The 10,991-nt window shown below is 36.0% G+C and overlaps 1 protein-coding gene across 1 annotated transcript; it reads left to right on the top strand.

Annotated features, from left to right (window-relative positions):
- The first annotated feature begins 4,496 nt into the window (after positions 1-4,496).
- Positions 4,497-5,123, top strand: LOC106763669 (stearoyl-[acyl-carrier-protein] 9-desaturase 5, chloroplastic-like). Its single transcript, XM_014647837.2, has one exon. The coding sequence runs from the start codon at positions 4,560-4,562 to the stop codon at positions 5,121-5,123; it is 564 nt and encodes a 187-aa protein (XP_014503323.2). The 5' UTR covers positions 4,497-4,559.
- The last annotated feature ends 5,868 nt before the right edge of the window (positions 5,124-10,991 follow it).

The following is a 10,991-nucleotide window of genomic DNA, read 5'->3' as shown; positions in this document are numbered from 1 at the left end:
TGACGCCTTATGGACAATAACGTCCATCTATACACAGGCCTAGACCGAACGTATCTAGACGCCTTAAGGCCAGGACCGAACGTGTCTTGACGCCTTATGGACAATAACGTCCATCTATACAAAGGCCTAGACCAAACGTGTCTAGACGCCTTAAGGCCAGAATCAAACGCGTTCTGACGCCTTATGGACAATAACGTCCAACTATACGCAGGCCTAGACCCAACGTGTCTAGACGTCTCAAGGCCAGGACCAAATGAGTCCTGACGCCTTATACATCACCTAAAAGTTTGAAGACCAACGAGTCTAAACATACGAGAAGAATTGACGAAACGAAGACTAAAGTCTAAGTACCATAGACTAACAGTTCTAACGCAATAACTTGGTAAGGCAAATTTCCAACCCAACGAAATATACAAGGTATATCAATAATCAAACCAGAAAACCACATGTTCAAAAGACTTTCAAAGTCATTACAGAGTATAATGAAGTTCTAGAAGTGCTGAAATAAAATTGCTAAGTTGTCAGGCCCCCACATCGGCCTCTTTTCCCTTCTCAGTTTCTTTCCTCGAAACTTCTACGGCCGGATCACCTTCAGCTGTATAGGCGTCGTCAGGAATACCATCGATTGATACCAGGCGACCTTCGTACATGTCCTACTCCATATCAAAGCCTAGGCCTTCAGGAGAAACTTTTGCTAAGTGACTCATTTGTCTCAACGCCTTCTTATAGCCCTTCATATGCTCTTGGCCAATGGCCTCCAGCATCTCGGCCTCAGTGTTTTTCCACTCTACCTTCTCCTGCTTCAGCTCGACATTTGCCTTCAGCAATTCATCTCGCTCCTTCTGAATATTGCCCAAGTTGGCAATCGTCTTCCTGGCCTCTTCCATGTCTTTAAGCAGACCGTCCCGTTCGGTCTACAACTCCAAGCTAATTCGACGGAACTTCTCAGCATGGGCCTTTCCTTCCTCAATGACCTTGGCAGCTTCCTCGACCTTTTCTGCACATCCAGCATGGGCAGCCCGAACATCCTCGAGCTCTTTTTTCAGCCGACCTACTTCATTCTGGATGTCCCCCTGTTGGACGCATAAACCATCTTGAAGGCCGCTGCCCCATAGCGTAGCAAGTTATCAAGCAGAAATTCAGACATCTGCTGCTCAGACATTGACGCCATCACCTTCTCCTCAGCAGTGTCAAAATGAAACTCGATCTTATGTCTAAAATCGAAACCCGGATCCCACATCCCTAACGACAGTGACCGTTTTTCAGCCGGCTCACCAATCTCGGTCACAGTCTTCTCTTTCTTGACCGCACTGGTAGCCCCCTCCACCCGGACGACCTTCCTCTTGCGCGTCAAACCTTGCTCAGGGGAAGGAGGGGTATCCTCCACGTACACAACCGTCGCAGGGTTCGATGACGTCCTAGTGGAGCGACCGGTTGCAACCCCAACCTCTTTTCTGGAAACCCGAGATTGCTTAAACCAATTCTTCTTTGGAGCAATGACCTCTGCAATAGTTCAAAAATATTCATCAATCATATTCAAATAAGCAAGAAAAGATGTTTAGCAGCAAAGCCTACCAGACACCCTCGACTCAAGGTCGTTGTACTTCAGGCAATTGACTATCTTTCTCGAGGAAAATGGACGAGCTACCTTCACCAACTCATCCAAGTTCCTCCTCTCGACATCAATCATGTCCTCTACAGGCCAAGAAGTTAGTGTTTGAGGGGTCTTGGTCCAGTACAAGGGAAATTTAGGTTTACCATCATCGTTCAGGAAAAAAGGCCTACCCCTCTTCGTAATGGACACTTTGTAAAATTGGTTTTTAAAATCTTTATACGACTCGGCAAATAAATTGAAAATGGCGTTCTTTGCCATTGAACTTAGGGAGACCCAACCTTTCTTGACATTCGGGCGACTTTTGAAGAAATATAAGAAGATTTTGGCCGTTGGTTCAATGCCCAAGGCCTGACATAACACATCGAACGCTTGGATGTATCCCCAACTGTTCGGGTGTAACTGGGAAGGAGCTACATTTAAATATCGCAGGACCCCCATTTGAAATCTAGTAAAAGGAAGTCTAATGTACATATCATAGAGCAAACATAAATAAAAGTAAAAGCAATTCTCTCCGGCAACGCCCTCGCCATGGAAGACTCGTTCCTCTTTCCTACAGGCAATAAATTTTAGGGCAACATTGTACCCTAGGGTTCGCAGGACACAATTATCCTCCACCCATCCTAACAGTATATCCTTATTTACAAAAATGGTGTATTGATCACCCACCTCGCGAGAGGCCCATGAATAATCTACAGGCGAAGATGTACAATCTTGCCCAGGGTTCTCGACTTCGACCCTGCCACTAACAAAAACCCTATCCCCGCTCAATAAAGACTCAGCAAATCCTACAACTCTTGGTCGAACGACCGGTGAGTCACTACGCTCCTTATCGTCACTATCAGATAGAGTATGAACGAAGGTAAAAAAAGCCATTGTTACCTGAAAATAAGAGAATGACACAGTTTGGGAAGAAAGCACTTGGGCAGAGCAAGAACTTCTCAAGAGAGACGATGGAGATGAAGCAGAAATGCAATGTAACAGTTCATTTCGAAATCATTAACTTATTAAAGGCATGGAGGTTACGAAACCGCCACACTGTCCACACCGTTGGATGCCCAAGATCTAACGGTTCTTATTTGGTGACTCTGCCACTACCCCAACGCGGGAAAACTACTTACATTTTCAAGACTCAAACGACGACACAATTGTGTCGTTTCCAAGCCACTCACAGAACCAAACAGGTCTGTCTGACTACCCAGCATGCTCTCACTCAGAACAAACGGTATCCACACCGAACGACACATAAACTCATAAAAGTCCTTCGGTCAACAAAGGTCCTACACCTTCTCTTACCCTCGGACTTGGGGGATGATGTAGGTAGTATATCTTCGACGATCGGTCTGACGGCCAGGCACATCAACATAACGACCGGCTAAACCGAGCGGTCTAGTTTACCAATTAAATGGGCCGAATTATCAAACTGATCCAACTTTAATGGGCTCGAGGCCCATCATGTCGTAAATGCGAATAAATGAGCACTATCATATATCATGTATCAAATAATATCTCAATAGCGAGATATAAGGTAAGTTTGTTTATATTTTATTCTGTTTATATTTTATTCTGTTCTATTGATCTCATATCAATCCAAAGCCTATAAATAAAGAACTAAGGGCTTCAAACAAGGTACACTCACATTCTCCCACACTTGCATCTCCACATTGATTGAGCATCATCGTGCTTACGATAACCCTCTCTCCATTCTAAGCATTTACTTGCTGAGGATTGAGGGTCTTCCTACGCCGACGTCTAACTTGATTGTCGTAGTGCCTTTACAGGTACCCCTGGGTGAAGATTCGAACTTGACGGACGGTTTGTAAAGCGGACGGCGAAGGTATTTGAAGATCTCGCATCAGAAGGAAGCAGAATCACGTCATCGAGGTTAGTCCTTTCGGTCCCCAAAAAATATCACCGAAACAATAATAAAATAAATTAATTATTTATTAATTTTAAATTAAAAACAAAATTTTTAAAAATATGTTAAGAGTTAAAATATTCTTCCACGGTTTTCCAAAACCGTTTAAATAGTTTTCGAAAACCTTTTAACCTTTTATCTATTTCTAAAAACCTTTTAAATCTTAGATGGTTTTTGAAAACCATTGAATATATTTTTGTAAAAATTATCAAAAAAGAAAATCAGGATTCCGTTTTCAAAAAATCGAATTTTAACATATCTTTTGTGAAAATATTTTAAATAAGAAGTCACAATTCAGTTTTCTGTAAATCGAATTCTGAACTTTGATGAAACTGTGTCACGCATATAAATATTAACAGTACGCTATCTCTGTAAATTAAAAATAAAACTATGCTATATTAGAAAAAAAATCGTTTAAGGAATCACGTTAAAATAAAAAAAGAACACTTGTCGTCGTTGAAGGGTGTATTTAGCAACGTGCATTTTAGAAGGGTATTTGAATTTCCTTTTTTTTTTTTTTCTAATATAGCACAGTTTTATTATTAATTTACATATATATGAATTTTAATTGATCTAATTAAAATGGATATGAATTTTAATTTAAATCTATTAGAACTAAATCAATTTGAATTATAGGTCGATTTCATTTTATTTATTAGATCTAAATTAAATCTAAACAGTATAGTTACTTTCCGGAAAGTGCATGCGTACACATATGTACATCAATTGAAAATGAAATTCAACTACTCTTCCAAAATGTAGGTTGCTAAATACACCCTTCAACTTAAGACAAGTATAGTGTGTAGAAATGTTGGACTGACAATTGTGAATTTAGTTTGATAGGAATATAGTCTTAAAAAATCATTTATTAAGAGTTTATAGGTTTAAGAAAACTTTATTTATGGTGTGCATGCAAAATTTTCATCTTTTTATTTTTTAAAACGTGATCAATAAATGCTTTAAACTTGTGTCTATCTCATAAAAGGCCACTTTCCACTGCCTTCAAAATTATGATGTTTCTATATATTAATGGCCAAATCAAAACATAGGCTTTCACTCCTCTCACTGCACTCACAAATATACCTACCACACTCGTCAACCATCATGCTCATACAAACTACTCTCCCCTTTGCATGTCCAAGAACTGTTCGCCACCGCATGGTGCCACCGAAATGTGTCCTCTCAATGTCCCCGCCACCAAAAGTGCGGAGGACCCACCCATTGCCGACGGAAAAGTTAGAGGTTTTCAGGTCACTGGAAGGGTGGGCTTCGCAGTATGTCCTACCGCTGCTGAAACCCGTGGAAAAAAGCTGGCAGCCGAACAGTTTCGTTCCCAACCCATCGTCGCCGTTTGAAAAGTTCGTGGACGAGGTGAAGGCTCTTCGCGATCGAACCAAGGAGCTATCTGACGAGTACTTCTTGGTGCTGGTCAGTGACATGATCACAGAGGAAGCTCTTCCCACTTACCAGACCACAATGAACAGCCTCGACGGCGTGAAAGACGAGTGCGGAACAAGCCCAAGCCCAAGCCCAAACCCGTGGGCTGTGTGGACTCGGGCCTGGTCCACGGAAGAGATGGAGATTTGCTCATAACACACTTATATTTCTGATCGTGTTAACATGAAGATGATTGATTGAAAAGACCATTCTTACCTCATTGCTGCAGGCATGGTAAGTATTAATTATTTCTAAAGATTTTAAATAAATATATATTCCAAGTTAAAAATTGTAGTTGAATTTTGATAATTATGTCTCTTTGACTTTGTAGGACGCTGGTTTTGAGAATATCCCTAGCTCATTCAAAATTTAACTACAATTTTTAAATTGAAATATATATATTTTTATTTAAAATCTTTTGAAATAATTATAAAAAACTTTACTATCATACTTATCATGCGTGCAGCAATGAGGTAATGAATGGTTTTTTCAATCATCTTCATGTTAACACGAGCAAAAAATATAAGTATACATAAATCCTAGTTAAAATTTTTTAGAATAGTCATGAAAGAGATGAATCTATAAATAGTCATGAGTACTATCATTTGAAACAACAAGACAACAACGGTTGGAAATAAGAAGTCTTATATTCCAACTCAAGATGGAGGGGAGGGGAGGGGAGGGTGAATTGGATTTAATCCTTTTTAAAAAAGTTTTTTAAATCGTTAAAATTTTTTTAAAACTTGAAATCAATATCCAAAGATTAGATGAATCAATTAAGTAAAAATAATGAAAAAAGGGATCAAAGAACACCAAAATTTATACTGGTTAAGCTTATCAAAAATCTAGATCCAGTCTTCTTCCAACAACCTTAGTTGAGAGACTTCTAACAAATTAAATTTCAGTTGAGAATACAATCAAACTCTAAATTGCTATCCTCACCACTCTCAAGAGGGGAAAACACTCACTCTCACCAAATACAAGAGATGAACACCTTGAATATCTTCCTTGGCCTACTCGTACAGGTGCTACATGATGTAGATAAAATGATACACTAATAAGAAACACACTCCTTAAGTGTAGATGTATCAGTAACAATGAAGTCCACTTGGTCTTGAATGAAATCTTGAATGTTTGATCACCAATGATGCTTGAATTCCTCCAATAACTTTTCTTGAGAGACCCTATACACAAATCTAAGAAAGTATATCAATATATGAAAATTAGAACGTTAATAAAATAGGTATCGAGTTAGGTTTATATAAAAAATCAAATCCTGATGTAGTTTAATCCATTATATCATCAACATAATCTATTATGTTTTTTCCTCTACTTTAACAGATTATTACACATGTATAATCGATTAATTCAACACTTATGCCTATAACTGCTTCTTCTAACAATCTTGACCGATTAGGCTTCCAATATTTTTGATAAGGGGGCTGTGAAAAGCTTAACCCATATTTCACATATGAGTTTTTTATGATAACAACATAAATGTTTAATAGTTTCTTACACATGGCAAAACTGTTGCTTGATTATATTTGTAATTGTGCTTGAACTATCTATGATGTGTATTTATTGTTTACAAATGAATATTTGATTAAAACACTTTGCACATTGCATATATGTATGAATTAATCGGTTACACAGTTTGCATAATCTATTAAAATTCATCAGATATTAGAACATGCTTAATAGTGGCAAAACAACAAGTTTAACGGATTACATTATGGGTATAATTTATTAAAACTCGTGGTTATGCCTGCACATGTTTTCTGAGTGCATTGATGTGTTTTGAATGAAAAAGTTTTAAAAAATGCTTAAGTATGGAACTTAATCGACATTGCATATCTGTATGAATTAATCGGTTACACAATTTGCATAATATATTAAAATTCATCAGATATTAGTACATGCTTAATAGTGGCAAAACAACAAGTTTAACAGATTACATTATGGGTATAATTTATTAAAACTCGTGGTTATACCTGCACATGTTTTCTGAGTGCATTGATGTGTTTTGAATGAAAAAGTTTTAAAAAATGCTTAAGTATGGAACTTAACCGATTACATTAATTTCTTAATTGGTTAAATTGTGCTTTGAATGAAAACTTTTTTCAAGAATAACTATAATTTTCATAAAGGTTATATATTTAAATACTGTGGCATATATGTTTTGGTTAATCGATTACATGCTCTTGTTAATCTTTTAATGTTGTAAAATGTAAATTTGTTAATGCAGAAGGATTTGCTTAATCAATTACATTATTTGAGTAATCAATTAAATAACGTCAGACATGAGAAAATCTATAAATAGACGCATTGCTCTCTGTGTTCAACAACTTTATGATTCATATCTTTAATATTTGATTTTTTTGTTGAGATTTTAATTTCAAGAGCTCCTGTTTCTCCAAGAATCAAGAATACTACATTTGGACAAAATTCTCAAAGGTTCTTGAAGAATTGAAGTGTTGTCATAGGCTGATCATGCTTGAACATTAAGGTGTACTTTCTGGAGATCATATTTGTTTGCAATCAACTATGATTGTGTTCCCTGTTGCTGCGGCCAGGAAGAGGACTTAAAGAAGTTCTAGTGACTTAGAGTGGGGCATCTCTAAGGTTTGACAAAAAGAGGTTGTTCTTTCTAGATTTCTATATTGGATTTGGAGTTAAAGATGAGAGTACATTGAGAGGGTTGTCTTTGTATGTCTTGCTTGTAAAGAACTTAATCAATATAGAGGAATCCTTTTAATTTAAGGTTGATTAAAAGAGGACTGGATGTAGGTAGTGGCCGAACCAGTATAAACTGCAGTGTGAATCTTTCTCTCCCTACACTTTTACATTGTCTTTCATTCTTTATTGATTGCATTCTAAAAAATCTCAAAAGATTTTGAAAAGATTTTAAAAGAACATATTTTTAAAGAGAAACCAATTCATCCCCCTCCCCCTCTTGGTTAAGACACTTCGCCTACTTATTTTTACAAGTATAATGGATTAAACCTTGCTTTCTGTTTTAACTGATTATTGAACTTATGTAATTGATTATATTTACACTTAGCCTCATTAGTCATCCATTTGCCTTTCTTAATAGATTATGTTACTTATATAACAGATTATGCCTACCCCTCTCTTTTAATTGGTTATGTAACTTATGTAATCAATTATAACAGTGATTTCCTCCAATTTAGCTATTTAAGTGTTTTGGCTTAATATAACAGATTATACAACTTATGTAATCGATTATAATTACCAGAAACTAGATTCTCAATTTGTTTCAAGCCTATTTCATTACACATGAACAAATTCAAACATCTAGCACTAACATGTAAATGATTTAAAACATTTGTTATGCCATTTTGTTATGCAAGAATGCTTAAAAACATTTTGAATCATTTAAACCTATTGATCATAAAAAACCATAATGTATAGAAGCTAGGCTCCCCTATTAACAACAACATCTAGCACAACAAAGCCAACATCTACTACAACTAAAGATAATTATAACACTTCTTCCAACTACTACTTCCATATTCCACTATCTCCACATTTTCTCTACATTCCACTATCTCTACATTTTCTCTATCCCATCAACTATTACTTTCACAACCTCAAAAGACTAACAGTGGTACCAGAACTACATTCAGTCATCTACTAAGCATAGATAAAATTTTCACCTACTTCCAACAAAATTATAACTACACTCTATAGTACATCCAAAATATTTTCTCAAGTCATGGTTACTACAAATCAAACATCATCAATTCCAGTACCTATTTTCATAGGAGAAAATTATGATTTCTGGAGTGTCAAAATGAAGACATTCTTCTACTCTCAAGATTTATGGGACATCATAAAGGATGAATTCACTATTCTAATAGACACCTCCACTCTTACTACAACTCAGAAGAAGTTGAAGGAAAACAAGAAGAAGAATTCAAAGGCTTTATTTTTTCTTCAACAAGCAATTGATGACATAATTTTTCCAAGGATAATTGGTACCACAAGTGTAAAGCAAGCTTGGAACATAATACAAGAGGAGTTTCAAGGAAGTGATGAGGTACACGACGTTAAACTTCATTCTCTAAGACTAGAGTTTGAATTAATAAGAATGAAAGAATCTGAGACCATTAAAGACTATTATTTTAGAATAAAAGAAATAGTTAGTAACATTCTTGATAAAAAATCGTTGGTAAAATTTTAATTTTTATTACCTAAAGATATGATGCAATCGCAACCGTGATTAAATAATAAAAAAAAATTTCTACATTGTCAGTAACACAACTAATGGGTTCTCTTGAAGCTTATAAACAAAGATTAAATAGGCATGACGAAGACTTGGTCAAAAATGCATTTCAATCAAAAATGGAATTACGATCTTGAAATAAAGAATATGAAGGAAATAAAATTAGAGGAAAAAATTCTAGAAATAAAGAAAAGTGTAGAAGCTTTTCTATGACTCGTCAAGGAAAATATGCAGTGTATGGCATTTGTAAAAAGACATTTCACTTGGAAAAAGAATTCTGACATCATGGAAAACCTCAATGTCAATATTGTAAGAAATTTCGTCACGTGAAGTATTGTCGTAATAAAAATAAGCATCAAGCAAACTTTGAAGATGAACATAATCAGGAGAAACTCTTATTCTACGCCAATCAAGAATCTCCCAATGTAGAAGGGAGTTGGTTCTTGGATAGTAGATGCAACAATCACAGGACAAAAGATCAAAGCCTCTTCAAAGACATTGATAAATCTTTCAATGTCAAAGTTCGGCTAGGAAATGGCACCATAGTGGAGTCTCGAGGTAAATTAATTGTCATGGCGGAGAAAAAGAAAGGTACGAAATTCATCAAGGATGTTTTACTAGTTTCAAATCTTAAAGAAAATATTTTAAGTATTGGCCAAATGATAAGGAGAATGAATATTCTCTTCATTTTGAGAAAGATACATGCAAAATTTATGACAGTAAAATGATAGAAATTGTCCAAGTAAAAATGGAGAAGAGAAATATAAACTTTCCTATAAGCTTTAAACCTCGAACTAATATTGCCATGAAGGTAGAAGTTGATGACTCGTGGCTTTGGCACAGGAGATTTGGTCACTTCAACACACATGCCTTTAAACTTCTATATCAGAAACATGATGTGAGATCTTCCATGCTTGAAGGACAATAATGAACTAATCATTCGAGGGATGTCTCCTCGGAAAACAACACCGATTACCATTATCGAAAAATTAAGCATAGGAAGCAAAAAACTTATTGGAGTTGATTCATATCGATGTTTGTGGACAAATGATGACACCTTCACATCAAAACAACATGTATTTCATCCTTTTCATTGATGACTTCTCTAGAATGACATGGATCTATTTCCTAAAGGCAAATTCTGAAGTCTTTGGCATATTCAAGAAATTCAAGGCCCTTGTTGAGAAGCAAAATGGAAAACAGATAAAAGTACTTAGAAGTGATCGTGGCAAGGAGTACACATTTCACGAGTTTAACAAATTCGTTGAAGATGAAGGCATAAAGTGATAACTTAAAATCCCATATACTCCACAACAAAATGGCGTGTTAGAGAGAAAGAATCGCAGTTATGGAGATGGCAAGATCAATGCTAAAAAAGAAAAGTATTCCTAACACTTTTTGGGTTGAAGCAGTCTACACTGCAATTTACATTCTAAACAGATATCCAACTTAAGGCAATCCAAGACAAAACTCCTATTGAAGCTTGGAGTGGAAGAAAACCATTAGCTAAACACCTAAGAGTATTTGGATCTATCTGCTACATACGTGTTCCCGATAAAAAAAGGCACATGCTTGAAGGCAAGACTATATGAGGAATATTCTAAGGATGTAACACATCGTCAAAAGGATATCGAGTCTTCAACCTACAAACAAAAAAAGCTCATCATCAGTCGAGATGTTGAAGTTGATGAAAATGCTTCTTGGAATTGGGAAGAAGAAAAAGTTATTAAAACAACATTTTACTTTCAGTGCAACAATCTCAAGAAGAAACAAAAGAA

This window comes from Vigna radiata, chromosome 6, assembly GCF_000741045.1.
Source record: "Vigna radiata var. radiata cultivar VC1973A chromosome 6, Vradiata_ver6, whole genome shotgun sequence".
NCBI lineage: Eukaryota > Viridiplantae > Streptophyta > Magnoliopsida > Fabales > Fabaceae > Vigna > Vigna radiata.
Note: the sequence above shows the minus strand (reverse complement) of the source record. Positions and strands in the feature narration are given on the sequence as shown.